The 24,184-nt window shown below is 31.7% G+C and overlaps 2 protein-coding genes and 1 pseudogene across 3 annotated transcripts; all 3 read left to right on the plus strand.

The window, feature by feature from the left end:
• The first annotated feature begins 200 nt into the window (after positions 1 to 200).
• LOC137831274 (cytosolic sulfotransferase 15 pseudogene) lies at positions 201 to 1,343 on the plus strand (annotated as a pseudogene). Its single transcript, XR_016517781.1, has one exon. The product of XR_016517781.1 is annotated as a cytosolic sulfotransferase 15 pseudogene (transcript).
• Positions 1,344 to 9,843: 8,500 nt separating this feature from the next.
• LOC137821447 (cytosolic sulfotransferase 15) lies at positions 9,844 to 10,983 on the plus strand. Its single transcript, XM_068626044.2, has one exon. It carries the CDS (start codon positions 9,872 to 9,874, stop codon positions 10,889 to 10,891), a length of 1,020 nt encoding a protein of 339 aa, XP_068482145.2. The 5' UTR covers positions 9,844 to 9,871; the 3' UTR covers positions 10,892 to 10,983.
• Positions 10,984 to 13,874: 2,891 nt separating this feature from the next.
• LOC137825144 (cytosolic sulfotransferase 15) lies at positions 13,875 to 20,916 on the plus strand. The gene is given in 3 exon segments (XM_068630818.2): positions 13,875 to 14,133; positions 20,014 to 20,265; positions 20,268 to 20,916. Coding segments are annotated over 3 exon segments (1,008 nt in total). The 5' UTR covers positions 13,875 to 13,877; the 3' UTR covers positions 20,768 to 20,916.
• The last annotated feature ends 3,268 nt before the right edge of the window (positions 20,917 to 24,184 follow it).

Here is a 24,184-nt window from a genome sequence, read left to right on the forward strand (position 1 = left end):
ATTTACCCCACTTATCGATTATGTCTCCCACTTATCAAATAGTGTTATTCATTATTATGTCTCCCATTTTATAAATGTTTTCTCAAATTATTATTTTATTTTACATTATGATTATGAATATACCGAGGATGGAAGAAGAAAAAGTAACTCTGAACAAACTAAATACTGAAATACAAGTAAAAACCAGGAAATCTAGAAATTAGTTAAACAATTCTATAAAAGCTATCATCCAATTGTAGTCTTCACTCACCATTCATATTGAAGCTACTCCAATGGCTTTGGAAAGTCACAAACAAGCAAATGAAGAAAATGAGTTCATTCTCTCCCTTCCCAAGGAAAGTGGTTTGGGTGCAGCTCCCTATCTCCATCTATTTCAAGATTTTTGGTGCCCAACATATTATGTTGAAGGAGTGAACAAGTTTCAAAAGCATTTTGATGCAAAAGACAATGATGTTTTTGTTGCCAGCATTCCAAAGTCAGGTACTACCTGGTTGAAAGCTCTTACTTTTGCCATTGCAAACCATCAACGTTTTTCTTCTTTCGACAACCATCCATTACTCTCTTCCAATCCTCATGAACTTGTACACTCCCCTGAATTTATGTATTCTTATGATTTGCATGACCAAATTCTTTCCCTCTCCAACATGAGTGTGCCAAGACTTCTTTCTACTCACTTACCATTCCCTTCATTACCTCAATCCATCACAAAATCCAATTTCAAGATCATTTATATATGTAGAAATCCATTTGATGTTTTTGTCTCGGCATGGGAGTTCTTTACTAATTTGAAATTGTCTTCATCTGAATTAACATTGGAAGAAGCATTTGAAAAGTATTGTAATGGGATAACGCTGTTTGGTCCATGGTGGAGTCATATGTTAGGTTACTGGAAGGAGAGCAAAAATAGACCAGACAAAGTTTTGTTCTTGAAGTATGAAGATCTTAAAGAGGATACAATATTTCATGTGAAAAAAATTGCAGAGTTCTTGGACTCTCCCATCACTCAAGGAAGAGAGAGTACCACAGTGATTGAAAACATAATCAAACTATGTAGATTTGAGACGATGAAGAATTTGGAAGTGAACAAATCAGGATATATATACAATATTGCAGAGAAGAAACACTTCTTTCGGAAGGGTGAAATAGGAGATTGGATAAATTACTTTTCTCCTTCTATGATAGAGAAGTTATCTAAAATCGTTGAAGAAAAATTAGGTGACTCGGGTCTATCATTTAAAGTATATTCCTAGATTCCAATTCAATATGAGATTTCATAAGAGTCAGTTCATGTTATATTGTGTAGAACAAATGATATTATGTGTTAAGGATTGCTCAGCGTTGTATATTACAGTTTCTTTTACATCCACCCATAGAAAAAAAACAAACCTTTTCCGTTAATTCAGTACATGCTTTAACCTGGGTTTAGAACAGTATAAATAGTTTTACAGACATCTTTTTTATATTAATCAGAAACCATGTAATAAAGCATTATTTAATTAAAAAAACTACTGATAGTAGAAAGCCATTGGTTGCAATATGGTTTATGAAATAAAGCATTATTTAATTAAAAAAATTACCGATAGTAGAAAGCTATTGGTTGTAATATGGTTTATGTAGAAGAAGAAATGTAGAAAACAAATGAATAAGAACATTTTTAAAAATGGAATAATAACATCATGAAATTTTCTCGATAGTAGAACTGAAAGTTTGGATGGTAAGTAATTACAAATATAAAATTAATATCTTTTTTTTTTTTAATTAGTGTCTCAAACCACTTGTCTTTATGAGATTTATTTTAAAATTAACAAAGGTTAGATGTGCAAGCGTTTTTATGCGAGATGATGAATTTTAACTTATAAGAATTGAGTTATATAAGAATTACTCCTATTATTTAATTATTTTCTAATAAAAAAATATATAAACAACCTATTAAGAAAATAATAATTATTAAATTATATGTAATTATTGTATACAATATTATACGATATTATATCTAATTATATACAATTAATTTAATAATGATAGAATCTCATTATTAGTATTCCTATCTAATTATAACTTGAAGAGAGAAACTCCTATGTATTTCCTATACATGGAATGATGTACACCTAAGAGAATAAAAAACATCTCTTCTTCTTATCAATTTTTCATCATTTTCTTATACAACCCTGCATCACATATTGAAAATAAATCTTATACACTTTTTTTACATATGATTTAACAGTACAAAATTTAAGAATAGTGGTTGTTCGGGTAATAATAATAATTGTCATTTTATAGTAGTGGTGACTTGTCAACTTCTTTAATTAGTATATTTGCTTAAATAGTAAACAACTAATATAAGTCACCAACTGCTATGAATGATTAATAAGTACATTTGCTTAGTAAACCACTAATATAAGTCACCAACTGCTATGTATGATTAATACATTTATTGGAAAATAAGACATGAATAATTGGATAGCAATGGCTGAGGATTGTAAACATGATATTTTTCTTTATTTTAATTTTGGCAAGCCTTCACGTTAGTGCTTTTAAAATAACAAAATCACATTATACATCAAGTCAATTCAACAAAGATACTAAGAGATTAAGGATCCTTACTTTAGAATTAATAACAATTATGAAAATAATAGTTAATTATAAATAGGAACTTTATACTAACACCAAACAAAAATATAGTTTTCCAAAATTTAACATCAATCAATATAGGATATTATTAAAGTTGACTAAATCGACACTACTATTAAAAAGCTAACCCTTTAAATTTAGTTTTGATTAATATAAAATATTATTAGAGTCGACTAGATTAACTCTATCATAAGAAAACACTCTATCATAATAAAACACGAAAATAGTTTTTCAAATTTAACATCAATCAATATAAGATATGATTAGAGTTGAATCAATATAAGATATGATTAGAGTTGACTAAATTGATTATAATGTATCGCCAAATATTTATATTTTTTTAAGTAATATATATGCATAAAATTATTATAAATTTTAACGATATATAAAAATATTTTTAAAAAATAACCAATTCTAATAATATTAAGTATATTTTAATATTAAAAAATTAGAGTTAGCCTCTAACTAAGTCTAATAATATTAAATATCTTTTAATAATATAAATATTTTAAAAAAATATTAGAATTCTTATCGTTCTAATAATATTAAATATATTTTAAAAATAAGATACACTACAAGAAAATCATGAAATAGAAACCAATTTTTAGAGACCAAAATAATTAGTTACAATAGGAACTAAAATAGAGACTATTTTAGAAACTAAAAAAAAAATTGGTTTCTAAATTAGTTTCTATTATTTTCTATTATTGTTAAATAGTTTCTAAATTGGTATCTAATTAGCAACTAAGGTTTTAACTACCAATTATTTAGTTTCTAAATTTGGTAACAAAAACATTGGTTGCTAATTAGATACCAATTTAAAAACTATTTAACAATAATAGAAAATAATAGAAACTAATTTAGAAACCAAATTTCTTTTTAGTTTCTAAAATGGTGTCTAATTTAGTTACTATTGCAACTAATTATTTTGGTTTCTAAAAATTGGTTTCTATTTCATGATTTTCTTGTAGTGATATTAGAGAAGGATTTGGTTGATTTTGATAATATTAAATATGTTTTAATAATAATTATATTTTTTTAAAAAGATATTAAAGTTAGTTAGCTGAGTCTATAATAATATAATAATATTAAATATGGTTTAATTTTTAATTTAAAAAAATATTTATTTTAGGGTTCATTAAGAGGACAATGTTATATTTAAGGTCATCTTTAATTTATTTGTTTTACCATCAACTTTATTTTATAAATTTGTGCACATGTGTAACAATGAATATGAATAGTAAATTATTTTTAATCTAAAGGTTCAGATCTAAAGATGACAAATCTTCTCATTCATAAATTTTTTTCTCTTACTTTTTATATAAATTTCTTCTCACTCATCTCCTTCATCCACACTCATATCCTGCACCCACCCTTTTCTCACAAATTTCCTCCATTCACACCCATCCACACTCATATTCTTCACTAACAATAATCTCCTTAGATGGGGATCCCACGAGTTTGTATAACTCTTTTTGGAAGATTAAGGTTTTGCCATTAGCCCATATCACTGCTTGGAGGGTTCTGGAAAATAAGATTGTTACCGAGGTTAACTTGGCAAGACGTGGGGTCGTGGTTGATAGCATTATATGTTGCCTTTGCAGGGTGAAAGAGGAGACAACAAGCCATTTGGTTTTTGAATGCATAATTATTTGGCTTGTTTAGAATCTTTGCTATGCTTGGTTAGGGTTGAACTCGGTTGACCATCTTGTTTCTACCTCACATTTGTATTTTAATTTGTATGGTGCTCCAACATCTACTAATTTAGTTTCTAGAAATGTCTGGATTGCTTTGGTAAGTGAGATTTGGCGACATCGGAATAAGCACATTTTTAAGGGAGGAGTGATTGATCATTCCGAAATCTTTTTCATGGCTCAATTGAAGGTCTGGTCTTGGGTAACCTCCAAAGTTCCTTAAGCTGAAATGGAGATTTGACTAAAGAATAATGATATATGCTAAAAGGAGAAAGTTGGAAGGTCCATAACGCACAAAAGAGAGAAAAGAGTCCAACTCAACAGCAAGAATGCATAAGATTAATTGGGCTACTTTTGTGTTTTTATGAACAAGCCCAAAGCGCAACACAGGAAGTCACCTAACCCTAGAAAATTTGGTTAAATAAGGGGCTATAGGCACAATCCTAGTGTGTCAGATTGGGAGGAAAACACCATTGAGTGAATTGTAACCAATTGGGAGAATGGAAGGTGCTAGAAATATGTGTGGCTAATCACTACAAGAAAAATTAGAATTACATACAGTCAAAATCCGTATGTAAGACCCAAAATCCGTATGTAAGACCCAAAATCCGTATATAAAACAGGTTTACATACGGATATTACATACGGATTTATCCGTATGTAATGTAAAAAAAAAAAAAAAAAATTTCATTATTACAAATTATTATTTATGATCACTATTATTAATCCTAAAGGCATTTTGCACGGGACTCGAACCCGAGCCCCATATAATGTTACAAGCAAACTGCAGCATAGGACTCAAAACAAAGCCCCATAATAATGTTACAAGCAAACTGCAGCAGCCAGGATTCAAACACAAGTCTTTCTAATGACCCGGGGAAGCATTGACCACTAGACCAGACAAGTTCTTTGGTCATATTATCATTTTTATTATACTTATACATATTAATATAATTTATACATATTAATATTATTATTAATATTATTATTATTAGTATTAATATTCATATTATTATTAATATTTATTAATATTATTATTAATATTATTAGTATTAATATTCATATTATTAATATTATATTCATATTATCAATATTATATTCATATTATTAATATTAATTTTGATATAAATATACATTTAGATATTTATTGTATGTGTATAGTAGTTTTATTTGACTTGAGTAATATTACTTTTATCCAGATATAGATAGATAGAGAGAAAAAGGAAGAAATTATATAATATTAATATAACTTTAATACTATAAATACATATATATATATATATATTGATTAATATATTTCTTTATTTAATCATTAATTTTTTAAAACTCATGGTTAAATTTAAATTTACTTTCATATTATATATATATATATATATATATATATATTAATATAAAATTATTTGATATCTTATTTTCAAATATAGGTTATTATAGGTAGTTGTGAAGTTTTTGTTAGATGGCTATATAGGTGCTTGTATCTTACACTTCTTTTCTGATTTGAGATTCTTGTATAAGGATTGAAATATCCTTAAAATGTTTTGTTTAATTTTTTTTATTCTTTGTCGATAAAAAAAATCTTATTTTCAAATATTTACTTACATAGATTAAAATTGATATAATGTATAATTTTTAAAATATTTTAAATTATAAATTATTTAATCACTTTGTCATTATGATTTATATATTAGTAGAAAGGGTTATTTAGTAACAACTTTTTACATAGATTTATGAAATAATTAATATAGTTTAAACTATAATGATATGCTAACTAGTAATCCGTATTAGAGATTTAATTAATAGTTAATGTAAAAGTCATCATTTTATGTTAAAAGATAATATTGTTTGTTGACAATATTCTTTACTATATATAACACACAAGTAAAACCAACTACCTATAATGAACTTAATTAAGTCAATATGATCGTAAAATAATAATTAATATGATAGTTGATTTTAATGTAATAGGGAATATGATGACTATGAGTATGACATATATTAAATTTGATTCATAGTAATAGATAATATAATAAATTATGTTTAGATTCAAGTAGATTATAGATAAATTAAATGTGATGTTAATATTGTTAGTATCATTAATATTGTTAGTATTATTATTATTATTAGTATTATTAATATTTTTAGTATTATTAATATTGTTAGTATTATTAATATTGTTAGTATTATTAATATTGTTAGTATTGTTAGTATTATTAATATTGTTAGTATTATTAATATTGTTAGTATTGTTAGTATTATTAATATTGTTAGTATTATTAATATTATTAGTATTGTTAGTATTATTAATATTCTTAGTATTATTAATATTCTTAGTATTATTAATATTATTAATATTGTTAGTATTGTTAGTATTATTAATAATAATAAGTATAATAAAAATCATAATAAAACTAAAGAATTTGTTTAGTGTAGTGGTTAAATTTTACTTGGTTGCTGAAGGAACCTGGCTTCGAATCCATTCACTGGTAATTTTATTTTATGGTGCTAATATTTACATACGGATTTTGATCCGTATGTAATGTTGATTTTACATACGGATAATTCGCGTTTTTCTTGTAGTGAATTCTACCCTTTGGATTGGGAGTAATCTGTTCAAACTCTTATGTATTGAGGTGATATTTAAGTATGATATAATATTTTGTTCTTGATTGGTTATTGATATTGTTGTTTTGCTTTTAAATATTTGTGACATGTTTGAGGATCTTAAATCTGACTAGGAAGTATTTTTAGGGTTCTACCTTGATCCTGCCGGTAACTCGAATCGTGGAGGAATCGCTCTGTAGCACACTCTGTCCCGTCTTCGCGACTGCGTTTCCTACAGAATCACCCTCAGAACCTTCTCTTGGATCTCCAACCGTGACCTGCAAAACACACAGACGGCGCCTCTAGCGGCCGTTTGCACTCCGACGATCAAGTTAGTCCACAGAACCACCAAAGATGAGAAAACTTAGCAGTGTGTGTGTAAGACTCTTGCTCTCTATTTTTTCCCCCCTTTCACTCTCACCCTGATTCTCTCTTTTATCTCTCTCTGTTTCTGGGCACAACAGAATTCTGTTATGCTTTTCTGGCATGTGTCAGAACCCTGTTGTGCTTTTCAGAGACAGTGTACCTTCAGAATCAGTAGTGGGGGCGTGAGAGTCTGTGCATGTCTGCGCGTCTCTGCGCTTGGTTGCGCCTGTCTGTACCTTTAGTGGTACGGAGGGCTCTTTTGTCTGGACCGCGCCCCTCTCAGAGGATGACACGTGGAGGCCTGCAACTCACATCTAACCACACACGCGTCACTTCCTATAAGGGTTCTAGCGCTTCTCTTTGTGTGCCTAAGTTACGCCCTTGCGGAGTAACTTAGGATATTTCTCTTATCTGGGTAAGCGTATGCTCTTAGGAGAACGTCTGGTGTGGCTGGTCTAGGCACACTCACCAAACGCTGCTCCCTGCACATACAGCTCACCCTTCTCGGTGTCACGCACGTAATGGGTTAAGGGAATCACCAATCACTGACTGGTTTACTAGTTCCCTCAGGCCACTCTCGTGCATGATTCCCTGGGATGTGCTCATGCGAGGTCCATGCGTAACGCTCTCGCTGGGAACCTTAGTCCCAGTTTAACTGCGTGTAACACGAGACCCCGATGACTATGCACCCGATGACTGATCAGTGCTCTACCTACCTCTCGTATTCTGCTCCCAGGCGTTAGTCTGAGAACTGGTCTGCTGGTGGTCTCTGGGGTACTGACCACTGATCACCGTCCTGGATGATCTGTCCCCTGACCTCTCTGCCGCCTAATCTGTCGGTGGTCACTCGTTGACTGACCACCGATCACAGCTCTCGGCGATCGTCTCTCTGACCTCTCTGCCACCTGGTCTACGTGTCACCCTGCGAGCGGTCCACGTGGTTCTCTGCTGCTGACGTCATCTACGACCGATGACCGATCGGATCATACCTAAATAACAATACTTAACATATTTGAGTACTAGAAATAGACTTGAAATGTCAATTGCTATTAACGTCTGAGCTTGATCCTAAGTTGTTCATATAAATATGCGAGGGATCTATATGTATGGAACATTCTTAAGAATTTTATATGCAAGGAATCGATATAAATGACTTTTATACGGGCATCAATTGAAGTAATTAATCTTTGATTTGTTTTCTTGTTAATTATTTCCATTATAACAATCTTCAAACCAACTTTTTATTGTTATGTTTTATATTTAGTGAATATTGTACTTGAATAGTCAATTGTTCCTTGTGGGATCGATATCCGTCCTTAAGGACAAATTATTACTTTTGACAATGCGGAGCACTTGACGTAAAAATTCATCATGTGGTTATTACGTTTAGGGTTACCATTGTAAGACTTGGCCTTAAAAGTGATTGCGATCAGGTAACATAATGGTAAATTATTTTTATAATTATTTAACATAAATGTATCTTAACATTAATTTATGTGAACTTTATTTTGTAATACAATTCTTCACGGATGAGCGACCAATGTCTTCAGAAGCCATAGTATATGTGAGACATTCTTGATCCACATATTTCCTAAATTTTTATAACTCTAGGATAGCTAGTGAATAGTGTAGGAATTAGATAGATAGATAGGAATATAGGTAAAGATAAACTATTAGTGTTTATAATACATTTTTATCAATATATATAATTTAATTTTCTAAATTTATGTATTTGTCTTACTGGATTATAATTGAATAGGTCAATTTAGATGAGAATTAATTAACATTTAACAAAATCTACTTAAAAAAATAACCATATACAACGACTATTTACCATAGTTACATTTTATATACAACACAAAAATTTATAAAAATAGTATGGGAAATAGCTGATTTTTTTTTAAGTAGTGTCAAGGGTTGTTCATTCTTTCTCAATTACCCCACCTATCATTTATATGTCTGCCACCACTTTCTTTAACTAATTTTTTGACCAAATATAATTTACATTTTCAAAAAGTTTAGTTAATGGTTGTTTGAGATTTTAAGATATTGCCTGTGTGGTCAGTTTTTTTTTAGCGTTAGCATTTTGCGGACTATGTTGTACGAACCAGGGATAGCCTTATGTGTACGTGAGGGTCCATTAATTACGATAAAATATCAGTACTTGCAATAAAAAGTTAAAGTTAGTTAATTTTTAAAAATTATGTTCTCTATAGATATTTAAATTATTATTCTATTTTACGTTTTTTTTTTAAATTAAAATATTATACATAATATTTTATAATATTATTCGCATTATTAAATTTATATATATTCACAATTTTATATAATAAAATTTTATTTCTTTTAATTTGATTTTTTTTTATAGATTTTTTTTAATAAATATTTGGTTGTGATTATGAATATACCGAGGATAGAAGAAGAAAAAGTAACTCCCAGAAAAACTAAAATAATACAATTAATACAAGTAAAAAGCTGGAAATCTTAGAAATTAGTTTAAAAAGTTCTATAAAAGCTATCTCTTGTTAACCTATGTCATCATCTACTCTTCACTCACCATTCTTATTCTACCTACTCCAATGGCTTTCGTAAGTGACAAAGAAGCAAATGAAGAAAATGAGCTTATCCTCTCCCTTCCGAAGGAGATGGGTTTGTTTGCAGCTCCCTATCTCAATCTATTTCAAGACTTTTGGTGCCCATCGTTATATGTTCAAGGAGTGATCAACTTTCAAAAACATTTTGATGCAAAAGACAATGATGTTTTTGTTGCCAGCTTTCCAAAATCAGGTACTACATGGTTGAAAGCCCTTGCTTTTGTCATTGTAAACCATCAACGTTTTTCCTCTTTCGACCACCATCCATTACTCTCTTCCAATCCTCATGAACTTGTGTCCGGCCTTGAATTTTTCTTGTCTCATGATTTGCCTGACCAAATTCTTTCCCTCTCCAACATGAGTGAGCCAAGAGTTCTTGCTACTCACGTACCACTCCCTTCATTACCTGAATCCATCACAAAATCTAATTGCAAAATCATTTATATATGTAGAAATCCATTTGATACTTTTGTTTCGACATGGGAATTCTTTACCAAAGTGTCTTCACGTGCATTAACTTTCGAGGAAGCATTTGAAAAGTATTGCAATGGGATAACAGTGTTTGGTCCATGGTGGAGTCATATGTTAGGTTACTGGAAGGAAAGCATAGATAGACCAAACAAGGTTTTGTTCTTAAAGTATGAAGATCTTAAAGAAGATACAGTTTTTCATGTGAAAAGAATTGCAGAATTCTTGGACTCTCCTATCACTCAAGAAGGAGTGAGTAACACTCAAGAAGGAGTGAGTAACACAGTGATTGAAAACATAATCAAACTATGTAGATTTGAGACTATGAAAGATTTGGAAGTGAACAAATCAGGATATATAAACAATATTATAGAGAAGAAGCACTTCTTTCGGAAGGGTGAAATAGGAGATTGGATAAATTACTTTTCTCCTTCTATGATAGAAAAGTTATCCAAAATCATTGAAGAAAAATTAAGTGACTCAGGTCTATCATTTAAAGTCCATTCCGAGATTTCATTGCAACATGCGACTTCATAAGAGCCAACATGTTCGTGTTGTATTGCGTAGAACAAATGATATTGTGATCTTTACTTTTGATAAATAAAGATGTGTTTTTACACTTTTATAAATGAAGAAATATGTCTTTATAGCTTCCGGCCAATAAAAATAACTTATCTAGCTTCGAACTTCTTGTCTCTTACAATTTTTTCAACCATGACTGTTGAGTTATGTATTAAGAACTGCTTATTGTTGTATATTAGGGGATATGGCAGATAAAAAACACTTCGTTTGAAAGGGTGAAATAGCTAAAACAGAAACATCATTTTGACGGCCAAAGATGGTCAAAAATCAAAGAAAACTCACAAATAAATATATGTTATGCGTCGGCCAAGAAGCGGAAAAGCGTGGAAGCATAGTTAATTTGTGTGGGTCAAGCCGACGTGAGACAAACAAAAATATCATCGGCCTGATCGACAAAAACGAAGATGAAATATCGTTGGCCAGACTGACATAGATGTATCGAAAACGCCAGAATGTGTTGACCAAGCAAAACGCAAAAAAAATAAAAAAAAATAAATCAAAATTTGTGTAAGTCTAGTCAATGCAAAATTGGAAATAACTAAAAATAAAAATAAAAACTAGCGTGGGTCTGACCCACACAAAAATGGAAGTTAGAAAACAAATTAAAGATTAATAATGATTTGTGTGGTCTTGACTGACGCATAAAAACTAGAAAAAAAATGCAAATTATTTTTATTTTTCTACCCGTTTTCACTTGTAAAAAGTTTTCATATTTATTAAAAAAACCATCCAAATCATTCAAACATCTAGATAATTATCTATATCATTTGACTTATTAAAAGCATTAAAATCTTTCAAATATCTAAATAATTTCAAGTCAATATGAGTACTAATGCATAAAGAGAACTTAGCAATTGAAATGTATAATGCTGCTATAAAATAAAGCATAAAATAAAATTGTAAATTAAAAATTAATCAAAAGTTCTAAAACTTAAAATGTACCATAATACAATTATATAAAAAGTACTACAAATAAAAATATGAAATGCGTCTAGTAGAAATACCACTGATGTAATCCATAAAAGCTGAAAAAAATACAAACAATGTGAATAACTAAAATATTTAATATATGATAGAATTGTGAAATAATTAAACTTACGGTGTAGGATGCACTTCAAGTAAGGGGCTAGTGATTAGGCTCTGGAGCATACTGATAGTAAAATTTACTTGTACTACATGGTAATGGGAAGGGTATTAAGTTTTGGGAAGACAGATGGGTGGGGAACGTTCTCTTGAAATGTAAATTCCCGAGGTTGATTTCCTTGTGTGTTGATAAAGATATTTTGTTGGAAAATGGTGTTTGGAGGTGGAATTTGGTGTGGCGAAGAAGTCTGTTTGAGTGGGAGAAGACTCAGATTTGCCAACTTCTTGAGAAGGTACATGGAATGAGTCTTGTCTCGGGTATTGATGACAAGTGGTCTTGGAAATGTGGCGCGTCTATTGAGTTCTTGGTTAATTTTGCTTACGGTTTATTAAGGGGAGAAATTGATGGGGTGCTCTCAAGTTATTCTAATTTTTTTTGGAACATTAAAGTTTTGCCTGCGGTCCAGGTTATGGCTTGGAGGGTGCTAGAAAAAAAATTGCTACTAAAGTTATTTTGGCTAGACGTGGGGTGGTGGTCGAAGGTGTTCTTTGTTGTTTGTGTAATTAAAAGAGGACTCTACTAACCATCTGTTTTTTGGTTGTAGAATAGCATGGTTAGTTTGGAATCAGTGCTTCTCGTGGTTAGGGTTGTTGTTGGTTGCTCTTATTGATCCCTTTTCACATTTGATTCAGTTTTCTATTTGTAATGCACCTGAGTCTATCAACTTAGTTTTGGGGAGTGTGTGAATCTCGGTGGTTAGGGTGATTCGGAGTCATAGGAATAAGGTCATCTTCAATGGCGCAATGGTGAATCATTCTAAAATCTTCTCTTTGGTCCAATTGAATGTTTGGTCTTGGGTTACTTCCAAAGTTCCCTCTGTTTGCTTCTCATTCTCTAATTGACATTTTTCTCCCTTGATTTGTCTTAATTCGATTTAAGTTATATGCTTTTGTTTTAGGTAGACAAGACTTTATCTTTTTTTAGCGGTTTGGTTGGGTGGTGTGTTGACTGTATGTGAAGTTGGGATGAGTTTTACGTTTTGGTGATCTTTGTTTTGTTTGTTTGGAGTGTTGAACCTGTTGGTTTAAGTTGTGACAGATTGTATTAGTGCTTTGGTTTCTTTTGTTAGGTGGTGGTTTTTTTTTCTTCTGTTGGGGTGGATTGCTAAGGGAGGTGTCCTGAAGTGGTTCTATTTATTAATTATTTTTCTTGCTGATAAAAAAATTATAAGTAATTTTTCATATTGTATCATTTGAAGTGGTCTCTCAAAATTATATTTTCTTTCTACTCTCTTGTATTTTTATAAAGCTTTCATAGAAATACTTTACATTTAAACATTTTTCAGATTTTCGTACTGTTTCAATTCAATTTTACAATATAATTTATGTGTTTCTTTTATTCATAAAAAATGTATATATTATAAAAATATGTTTTTTAAATAATTATTATAAAAAGTCAAAAAAATTATATCTTTGAAGTAAATCAAACATAAAAATCCTACCGAGAAAATGCAAACAATCTTTGAGCCCGTTGCTTGTTTTCATCGTGTCATTGTCACTGCTCATATTTGGCAAATATCACAAATTTATTAAACATTTCTTTTAATATCTATTGCCCTAAAAAAATTATTTAAAATTTAATAAACTAAATGACCATTTGAATAAAAAAATATCTTTTAAAATTACTAACCATTTGCTTAAAGAAAACGTATAGAAACCAATATTAAACAATTAGTGAGATTCTTTCCTACTTGAACTAATTGATATTAAAGCATTTGTCACTACTATAAAAGCTAGCTACCATTAACACTTCCTATTGCTCCAACAAATCTCTAAGATTTCACAAAAAAACCAATCAATGTATGAGCAAGAAGTAAATGAAGAAAACAAATTAAGCCAAGATTGTAAGGAGTTAATTATCTCCCTTCCTAGAGAGAAGGGTTGGATAACACCTTATCTCTATTTATTCCAAGGCTTTTGGCATTCATCAACTGAAATCCAAGCCATAAGCACTTTTCAAAATCACTTCCAAGCTAAAGACAATGATATTGTTGTTGCTAGTGTTCCAAAATCAGGCACCACTTGGTTGAAAGCCCTAACCTTTGCCATTACTTGTTTCCAATCCCCATGAACTTGTGCCTCCATTTGAATTTGTCATCTATGATGAAACTAATTGGAAAGTTCATGAGCTACCCAAAATGCCACAAGACTTTTTGGTACTCATGTTCCATTTACTTCATTGGCCAAATCAATTAAAGAGAGTAATAGTAAGATCATTTAAATTTGTAGGAACCTATTTGACACTTTCATCTCTACCTGGGTTTTTGTCAACAAAATATGCCAGAATTTTAAAGGGCTAAAAATAAATTCTTAAAACGCAAATCAACGAAGACTTAGAAAAGCTTCTCGTTAGTTTAGTGGAGGTTTTTGTATAAGATGGTAAAGTCAGCTTCTCGTTAGCTTCTCGAAGGAAAGCTTCTCGTTAGTTTAGAAGACTTAGAAATCAAGGATAAGATGGTAAAGTCAGCTAGGGAAGGAGGGGATGTTATGGGTTTTTAATGAAAATTATATCTATGAATGTTAGAGGTTTTGGGAGTCCTGTAAAGTGGAGGTACATTAAGGACCTCATTAGGGTCGAAGCTATTAAAATGCTTCGCTTACAAGAAGTTAAATTGCAATCTTTTAGTAAAGAAAAATGTTGTCAATTGTGGGGGGATAACGACATTGGTTTTCTCTATAGTGAACCAAGTAATGGGGCTGGACGGATTCTAACTGTATGGCATAATAATTTTTTCCAGTGCATAAACCACATCATTAACAAATGGTTCATAATATTTATAGGGATCTTTAAGGAGAATAATATACCTGTTGTTATTGTAAATGTGTACTCATCATGTAATCTACAAGAGAAAATTCAAATGTGGGATGAATTGAAAGTTATAAGACTAAGGGAAGCCTGCAACTCATGGTGCATATTGGGGGATTTTAATTCAATAAGGAAGGTTGATGAAAGGAAGGGGATTAACTGTGGCAGAAGTAATAAGAAAGAAATGCAAGCTTTTAATAACTTTATTGATAGTATGGAGCTGGTTGACATTCCTAGTATTAGTAGAAAATACACATGGTATAGATCTAATGGAAAGGCAAAGAGTAGGCTTGATAGGTTTTTAACCTCTTTTGATTGGCTACAACATTGGCCGGGCTACAAACAATATGTTATGGATAGAAATATTTCTTATCACTATGCTTTAATTTTAAAATCTAAGGTATTAGATTGGGGGCTAAAACCATTCAGATTTTTAGATATGTGGCAAGAAGATAAGGATTTTGATAGCTTTGTAAAAAAGAAGTGGGAAAACTACAGAGTTCATGGAAATAATATCCAAATGATAATGGACAAGTTGAGAATGCTAAAGAGTGATCTAAAATGGTGGAACAAAGAGGTGTTTGGTTATACAGACAAGCTTAAGCTTGAGCTCACTAATAGAATACAAGAGTTAGATTCTTTGGATGACGTAGATAACTTGGATGATAATAAAATTATGGAAAGAAGGGAACTTTTGAGCCAATTACAGGTTATTAACATGAGAAATGAATCCCTTTTACAACAAAAATCAAGGGCAACATGGTTCAAACAGGGTGATTCAAACTCCAAATATTTTCATGGGTCTATTAAATGGAGGAGGATGAGAAATGAGATTAAAGGTGCACATAGTTTGATCTCGGGATCCTGGGAGGAAGACCCGATTAAGGTAAAGGAAATAGTCAAGGATTTTTACAAAACAAAGATGTCAGCACAAGAGGACATCGGAGTCAGATTGGATAATGTTGAATTCAAAGCTCTAACGGAAGCAGATAATCAATTGCTGATTGAACCTTTTAAGGAGGAAGAAATTAAGGAAGCCATATGGAACTGTGATAGCAGTAAAAGCCCTGGTCCAGACGGTGTATCTTTCAGCTTTATAAAGAAGTACTGGGAATTATTAGAAAATGACGTTATTGGTGCAGTACAATATTTCCATAAAGAAGGGAAAATACCGAAAGGATGTAATGCCTCATTCATAACGTTGATTCCAAAATCCGAGAACCCTCAATCCTTAGAGGAGTACAGACCCATTTCTTTAGTCGGATGCTTATACAAAATATTGACAAAAGTGTTATCAATAAGGATTAAGAAAATCATTGAGAAGATCATAGATGTGTCACAATCGGCTTTTTTATCAAATAGAGGGCTTTTAGACAGTGTCCTTGTCGCCAATGAGGTTGTGGATGAATTAAAGAGAAAAAGGAGGAGTGGGGTAATTATGAAGCTGGATTTCGAAAAAGCTTATGACTCGGTCAACTGGGAGTTTCTGTTCTATATGATGGGCAAATTAGGATTCTGTGAGAAATGGATTCAGTGGATCAGGGAATGTCTTGAATCTGCTACTATCTCAGTACTGGTAAATGGTAGTCCAACAAAAGAATTCAAACCCTCGAGAGGTTTAAGATAGGGGGATCCTATGGCACCTTTCTTGTTCCTAATTGTGGCCCAAGGCCTATCCGGATTAGTAAATCAAGCAACCAGAAGAAATTTATTCTCGGGAATTAAAGTTGGAGACAAAAATGTCGAGGTGAATCTGCTCCAATTTGCTGATGATACCTTATTCGTCTGTGAATCAAGTATGCAAAACATTTTGACTATTAAGGCTATGCTAAGATGTTTTGAGTTAGGTTCTGGCCTTAAAGTTAATTTCCACAAGAGTAAAATAGGCGCAGTTGGAGTGGATAGGAACTTGGTCAAAATGTACTTTGAAATCCTCCATTGTAGCATAATGGAACTACCCTTCACCTATCTAGGTCTACCTGTAGGAGGCAATCCATCTAAATGCTCCTTTTGGGAACCAGTGTTATCAAAGATAAGAAAGAGATTGTCGGCTTGGAAAGGCAAAAACTTATCCTTCGCGGGAAGAGTTTGTCTCATAAAATCCGTTATCAATGCCATACCATTATTCTTCTTGTCATTCTTTAAAGCACCGGTTGGGGTGTGCAAGGAAATTATTAAGCTACAAAGGAATTTCTTGTGGGGCTGGGGAGCAGAAGGGAGGAAAATTGCTTGGTGTAGTTGGGAGAACATATGTAAACCAAAAGAGGAAGATGACCTTGGTATTAAACGCATTGACCTTTTTAACAAGGCCCTCCTGGAAAAATGGCTATGGAAACTGAGGTCCCCAGAGGTTGGCTTGTGGAAGGATGTTTTAGAATCAAAGTATGGATCTTGGAGGACGTTAAACTTAAATATACCGGCTCGAAATAAGCACAGATCTAGATGGTGGACGGATTTATCCAAAGTAAGCCTCTTCGATCAGAACAATAGTTGGTTCGAATCAAATATGATTTGGCAGGTGGGATATGGATCAAAGTTTAAATTCTGGGAAGATAAGTGGTTAGACAATACTCAACTCAAAGAGAGATATCCTAGAATCTACAAAAACTCCTTGTTAAATGATAAACCAATTGTCAGTTTCGGAAAATGGTCTTCAGAGGTTTGGGAGTGGGATTTCAGCTGGAGAAGAGCGTGGTTTGAGTGGGAAAAACCTATGGTAGAAGATTTCATGACAAGTATAGCACAAGTATCCCTTCATTCAGACAAGGTGGACTCATGGCTATGGAATGATTTATCCTCCGACAACTTCTCGGTAAAATCAGCATACTCAAAGTTAGCATATAATGGGAATAGGAATACAAATGGTCGTTTCGCTGATCTCTGGAATCTAAAAGTAATGCCCTCATCTCAGTTCTACGTTTGGAGGGCCATGTTGGATAGGATAGCTACGAAGCAGAATCTTCACAAAAAAGGGATAGTAATGAGTGATACATATTGTCCCCTATGCGGGAGGGAGGAAGAGTCAACCTCACACATCCTCATTACGTGTAAGGTATCAAATTCAGTATGGAACATGTGCAGTAATTGGCTTGGGATTAGTACGGTGAACCACAATGTCCTGGAAAACCACTTTGACCAATTCTTTTGTTCGTGCTTTAACAAAGAGGGTAATAAGTTGTGGAGAAGTCTGTGGATTTCCGTGATATGGTGTATTTGGAAGCATAGGAATAGAGTTATTTTTAACCAAGCAAAGAGTGATGCAGATGAAATCTTCACCCTGGCACAGGTACAATCCTGGGCATGGATGAAACATAAAATAAGGAATGTAAACTTCTCTTTTTCTGATTGGGTTTTATCCTTACAAACTTGCATTAATATGGCAACTAGGTAACTTTTTCGGTCTGAAAGCATGATTTACCTTGCACGATCTTGTTTGCCTTGTTTTTTTCCCTCTTGTGTTTTGATCACTTAGTGGTACAGTCATATTTTAGTCCTTGTGATGGCTGCGAGTCGTGAAAGGTATGGTCTTTTGGTGCAGGTAATCAAGACTAAAATCAGAATGGAAGGACTATGCTTTATTGTAGCCTGCCCGCCAACAAAGTTTTACGAGGGAGTGGAATGGAGTTATTGGAAGCAAGCATCACTCATAGTTGAAAGAAGGGAGGAAGCATTTAAACACTTTGTTGTTAGCTTGCTAAATTTCTAACAGCTAACCTTACATCATATGCTAGGAATATTTTTGTTAAGCTTTAAATGTTGCAGGTTATTTTGGAAGCAGGCCAAAGTGTTAAGAGACCAAGGATGTAAAAGGACATCAGGGATAGAGTCTCACTTAGTCATTATGTTTGTAACTTTTAAGTTTTGTGTTCAGCTGGTTTTTTGTAGAACCAATTCTGTTATGGGCAGGGGCTGTTTTTTGAAAGACAAGGTTCTTTGTGTAAGAGTGTTGTTATGGGTAGGGGCGACTTCAAAGCTTATGCTCTTTGTGTAAGTGGAGCATCTATTTTCTTTGTCTTCGTATGTTGAAAGTTTTAACCAGGTATGACTTATGTATAAAGGGTTGAGACATCCCTAAAGTGTCTCACTTTATTTTATTAGTTAATTGCCAAAAAAAAAAGAGGAAATAGGTTTTAGTGAATATAAGAGATTGAAGAAGCATTTTAATCAGTTTCTTCTTAGAGTGAGTAAGTTTGAATCCAAGTGTCAATTAAATTCACTACAGCTTCGGCTTAAAATATTATTTATTTCTTAAAGAAACACAAGAAAAAGTAAATCCGAAGAAACTAAATACTGTAATACAAGTAACAAGCAGGACATCTACAAATTAGTTAAAAAAGTTCTTCTTTAAAAATTTAAACTCCTTTTGAACAAATTATCATACCTCAAAAACTCCACCAGTGAAAGACACAGAAACATTTATATTACTAATGGTTTTTCTACTGTGTTCACAATTTGACAAATTCAAATTTTCATGCATTTATTGTTTGAAAGAATAGCTTATTTGTAACTAAAGAACATTAATTTTAATTTGAATATTATTTTTTTTCCATTATGCATATTCTGTTGGTGGCAACAAAGTCATTTAGGTTAACCAAACCCAGACCAACAACTTCCTATAACTCTATTTTAAAACTGAAACAGGTTTGTGTTATCAAAAAACCACAGTCTGTGTCAGTGCATGTTTATCATTGTCGGCATTTCTCTAAACAAAAATATGCATGTTGCACACGTATACACATATTCTCTAAACAAAAATATGCATGCTGCACACGTCTACACATAGTTATTTGATTCATTTAATGAAATTGGACCACTAATAACTGCTATAAAAGCTATCTCATGCTAACCTATGTTATCATCCAATTCTACTCTTCACTCACCATTCATATTCTACCTACTCCAATGGCTTTCCCAATTCAGAAACAAGAAAATGAAGAAAATGACCTAAGCCTCTCCCTTCCCAAGGAGAGTGGTTTGGGTGGAGCTCCCTATCTCCATCTATTTCAAGACTTTTGGTGCCCAACAGTTCATGTTCAAGGAGTGAACAACTTTCAAAAGCATTTTGATGCAAAAGACAACGATGTTTTTGTTGCCAGCTTTCCAAAATCAGGTACTACCTGGTTGAAAGCCCTTGCTTTTGTCATTGTAAACCATCATCGTTTTTCCTCTTTCGACCACCATCCATTACTCTCTTCCAATCCTCATGAACTTGTGCCCTTCCCTGAATTTATCTTGTCTCATGATTTGCATGACAACATCCTTTCCCTCTCCAACATGAGTGAGCCAAGAGTTCTTGGTACTCACTTACCATTCCCTTCATTGCCTGAATCCATCACAAAATCCAATTGCAAGATCATTTATATATGTAGAAATCCATTTGATATTTTGTTTCGGCATGGGAATTCTTTCCCAAATTGAAGTTAGTGTCTTTACCTGCATTAACTTTTGAAGAAACATTTGAAAAGTATTGCAATGGGATAATGGCATTTGGTCCATGGTGGAGTCATATGTTAGGTTACTGGAAGGAGAGCATAGCTAGACCAAACAAAGTGTTGTTCTTGAAGTATGAAGATCTTAAAGAAAATACAGTATTTCATGTGAAAAGAATTGTAGAGTTCTTGGACTCTCCTATCATTCAAGGAGGAGATAGTAACCAAGTGATTGAAAACATAGTCAATTTATGTGAATTTGAGAAGATGAAGAATTTGGAAGTGAATAAATCAGGATATATAGAGAATATTACAGAAAAGAAAAACTTATTTCGGAAAGGTAAAATAGGAGATTGGATAAATTACTTTTCTCCTTCTATGATAGAAAAACTATCCAAAATCATTGAAGAAAAATTAAGTGGATCAGGTCTATCATTTAAAGTGCATTCCTAAATTCCAATGCATTATATGACTAGGTAAGAACCAACATGTTGTATTGTGTGTGGAAATGATATTGTGATCTTTGTTTCTCCAAAATATGTATGTGTTTTATGCTTTTCTGATTAATAATGAACTAGTTTATCTAGCTTCCAATTTTCTTATCTCTTAATTGTTTTAAACCATGATATCCACTTTTCATTAAGAATTTACTCACTAGTATTAGTTTTTCTTTTACAACGACCCAATATAAAAAATAATATTTTTTTAATAAAATTAAAAAATATTGAGTTGGCTAAGCCAACATAACTATTTTTTTAATTGAATAGTATGATAAATAAATGTAATTGAAATGATTTATTTATTAAACTGATTATAAGTATAAAAGTAAATTAAAGGATTATTATTTTGATTAATATTTTATATGATTTAAAAAAACTTTTGATTTTAAAGTTATTAATTTTTTTTGAAAATATTAAGAAAGAAATAAAAAAAGAGATAAAAATAGTTATGTAAAGAAAATAATGGATAAAAGGAGTATTTAAAAATAAATAAAAACGAGTGAGGAAAGAAAATGTTATCAAATTTGTAATATCATAAAAATTAAATAATATTTTTTTATAAGCATAAAATTGAAATAAATAATAATGATTTTTATACAAATTTTAGAGACGCTAATTTCATAGCTATTATTTTATTTGAATTGATAATTTTAAAAATTAAAAAATAAACACTACTAACAAAATTTGAAATTAATTGTCAAAAAAATGATGAAGTTTAGAAGGGATATTATTAAAACTAGCGGGAATAGAGGCACTCACGTGTCTGTGTATCCACATTTTTCATTTTTACTATTTATATATTCTTATAATTTTAATAAACATTAAATTATATGAAAAGACAATCCACCACTGATAATAGTTTTATTAAGATTTTACATTAATTTTTTATATTTTTATTTTATTGTTTTTGAATATTAAATTTTGATTTAACTTGAGTGTAATGTTGAACTTTGTAAGGTTATCAAGATTAAAATTAAGGTTTAAAAAAATGGAGCAGTAAATAATGTCAAAACATAATGCAAATGGTAATGTTATTCAAGATCTTCCCATTTCAAGTTTAGAATAGTAACTTTCATGTTTATCAAACATCTTATGCAAGGGTTGTATGTTGGGAAGTTGTAAAATCTATCACCATATCAATTGAATCCATGTCTTCCATGGCAAAGAAGTTGAAAAAAATAAAATAATAAACTAAATACAAATTACCAAACTTCCAACTTATGTAATATCTAATAGATCAAAGCATCACTAGACATAAAAACTTTGCCCGCAAAGCTGGATTTAGGATTCATACAAAAATATAAAAAAATTAAGAAAGCAATAGAAACAAAAATGTTCAAATCCTATAACAATGAGACGCGTCTCCGCTTCGAACGCTTTGGGAAGTGTGAGAAGGAGGAAGCAATGGTGGTTGTTGTTGTACAGTGGTGATTGAAGAGGGACTAAGACGGGTGAGAGTAGGAGAAGAACATGGAGTGTGAAGGAAGAGGGTTCAAAATGTGTCAAAATTTATGAGCATTTTTTTATTTGGATGCAACTGGTGAAAACTATTCCTTATTGTTGGGTCTATTAGTGTCTAAGTTCAAGAGGGGAGGGGTGAATTGAGCTTATAAAATTTTCACAAATACAAACAATTTTCAGTATATCAGAGACAAATGAACAGATTGTTTTTAAACGAAACAAATTGATTCTTCAAAATTGTTCATATTAAAATTGCAATCAACAAAGAAGTATAACAGAATCTGATTGGTTAGATTTTACGAGTTTGAAGAATACAACTATGCCATGAAATCAACCAAGTTCATCCAACACAAGGTTTTAAAGAGAATGAATCTTTCTCAAGTTTTAATGAATAGACTATTTGTTCATAGACCAATTAAAGCTTCATATACAACTACCTTGTTCGTGATTAGAGAACTTTAACAGATTAGGAAGAACTGTTTTTATTAAACCCAGAATTAACAGATTCAATTTCAAAAGAACAGATTTAGTTCTTGACAGAATTAAGCAAAACTAGAAACGAGTGCAGGAATGAGAGGAAAAGACAGGCAAGTTTTTATACTGGTTCACTCATACAGAGCTACATCCAGTTTCACCTTACTCCAATGTGGAATCCACTAAAAACAGTATCAATCACTTACAAACACAACAGTTCTTGAACACTACAAGAACAATACACCCAATGCTGAAAAACCCTATTTCAGCACACCTTGCACTCCAAGAAACCCTATCAAGGAGTGACTAACACTTACACCTTTACAAACTAGAATAAAGAAAAGATAGCACCTGAAAAGAAGATGCAAGAACTCAAAATCAGTAGTTCAATTTGCTGCAGAACTGCACCAGCACCTTCACCAAGATCAAAGTTTTCCTAGAACAAGCACACTTGAAAATCTCTTTGGAAAACCTTTCAAAAATCTTTCCAAACCTTCTTCTCACACAGAAAGTGTTTAATCTCTGTCAAACACGTAATTGCTCAGCATCCTTTCATGTGAGAGAGGCTTTTCTTTTTATAGAAAATAGTTTCTAACTTCTTTTCACAAAACAGTTGAAAAGCTATTATGAAAATAACATATTCAGTTTTAAACTAAACAGATTTATTTTATGAAAACTGCCAACTCAGCTAACTGAAATAACTGTCTGAGTTGTTCCTTTGGTGCCCTAACTAACTTTCGAAAATCCTTTCAGCAAGCCAAAGAATAAACCTGTTCTTTTACAGAAAAACAAATTTATTTTTGTGCAGTATCCTGATTTTTGGAGAAAACTCTAAAAAGCTTTTGGGAAAACTTTTAACCACTTCAAGTGCTTATTCTAGGCTTGGTTAGGTATCTAGGATAGATCATGTAGCAAAAGGCAACCTTACACATACACAAACCTAAATACAAGATCATCTAAACCTATTACAACCTTCAAAGCAACTAGTTATTTTCTACATCAAACACACACTAAAACTAGGTAGAGAAGAAGCTTCATCCATCTTCAACACTTATAAGGTAGTGGATATAACTGGTGAAAACTATTCCTTCGTAAGAAAGTAGATGTAAACGGTGAAAACTACAGAAAAAAGTGATAACCGCTCAACTACTCATTATAAGGGAGTGGATGTCATTGATGAAAACTACTCATTCGTAAGAAAGTGGATGTAAACGGTGGAAACTACTGAAGAAAGTGGTAACCGCTCAGTAATAATAAAATTGTTCACGTTTGGCCACTACTCACGTTTCCTAATATTTATTTCTCTCTCATAAAACAGACACTCCCTCTCATTATGCAATTAATTTTTAAAATAAATTATCTCTTTCCATTCAAAACGGTTGCTCCATTTATTTCAAATATTTTATTAAATTTATTTCTCTCTCATTATGCAATT

Source organism: Phaseolus vulgaris, chromosome 11 (genome assembly GCF_051622355.1).
Source record: "Phaseolus vulgaris cultivar YP4 chromosome 11, ASM5162235v1, whole genome shotgun sequence".
NCBI classification, from domain to species: domain Eukaryota; kingdom Viridiplantae; phylum Streptophyta; class Magnoliopsida; order Fabales; family Fabaceae; genus Phaseolus; species Phaseolus vulgaris.

Excerpts from the sequence above, each read along its gene's own strand:
- LOC137821447 (XM_068626044.2), top strand. The coding sequence starts at position 9,872 with ATGGCTTTCGTAAGTGACAAAGAAGCAAATGAAGAAAATGAGCTTATC.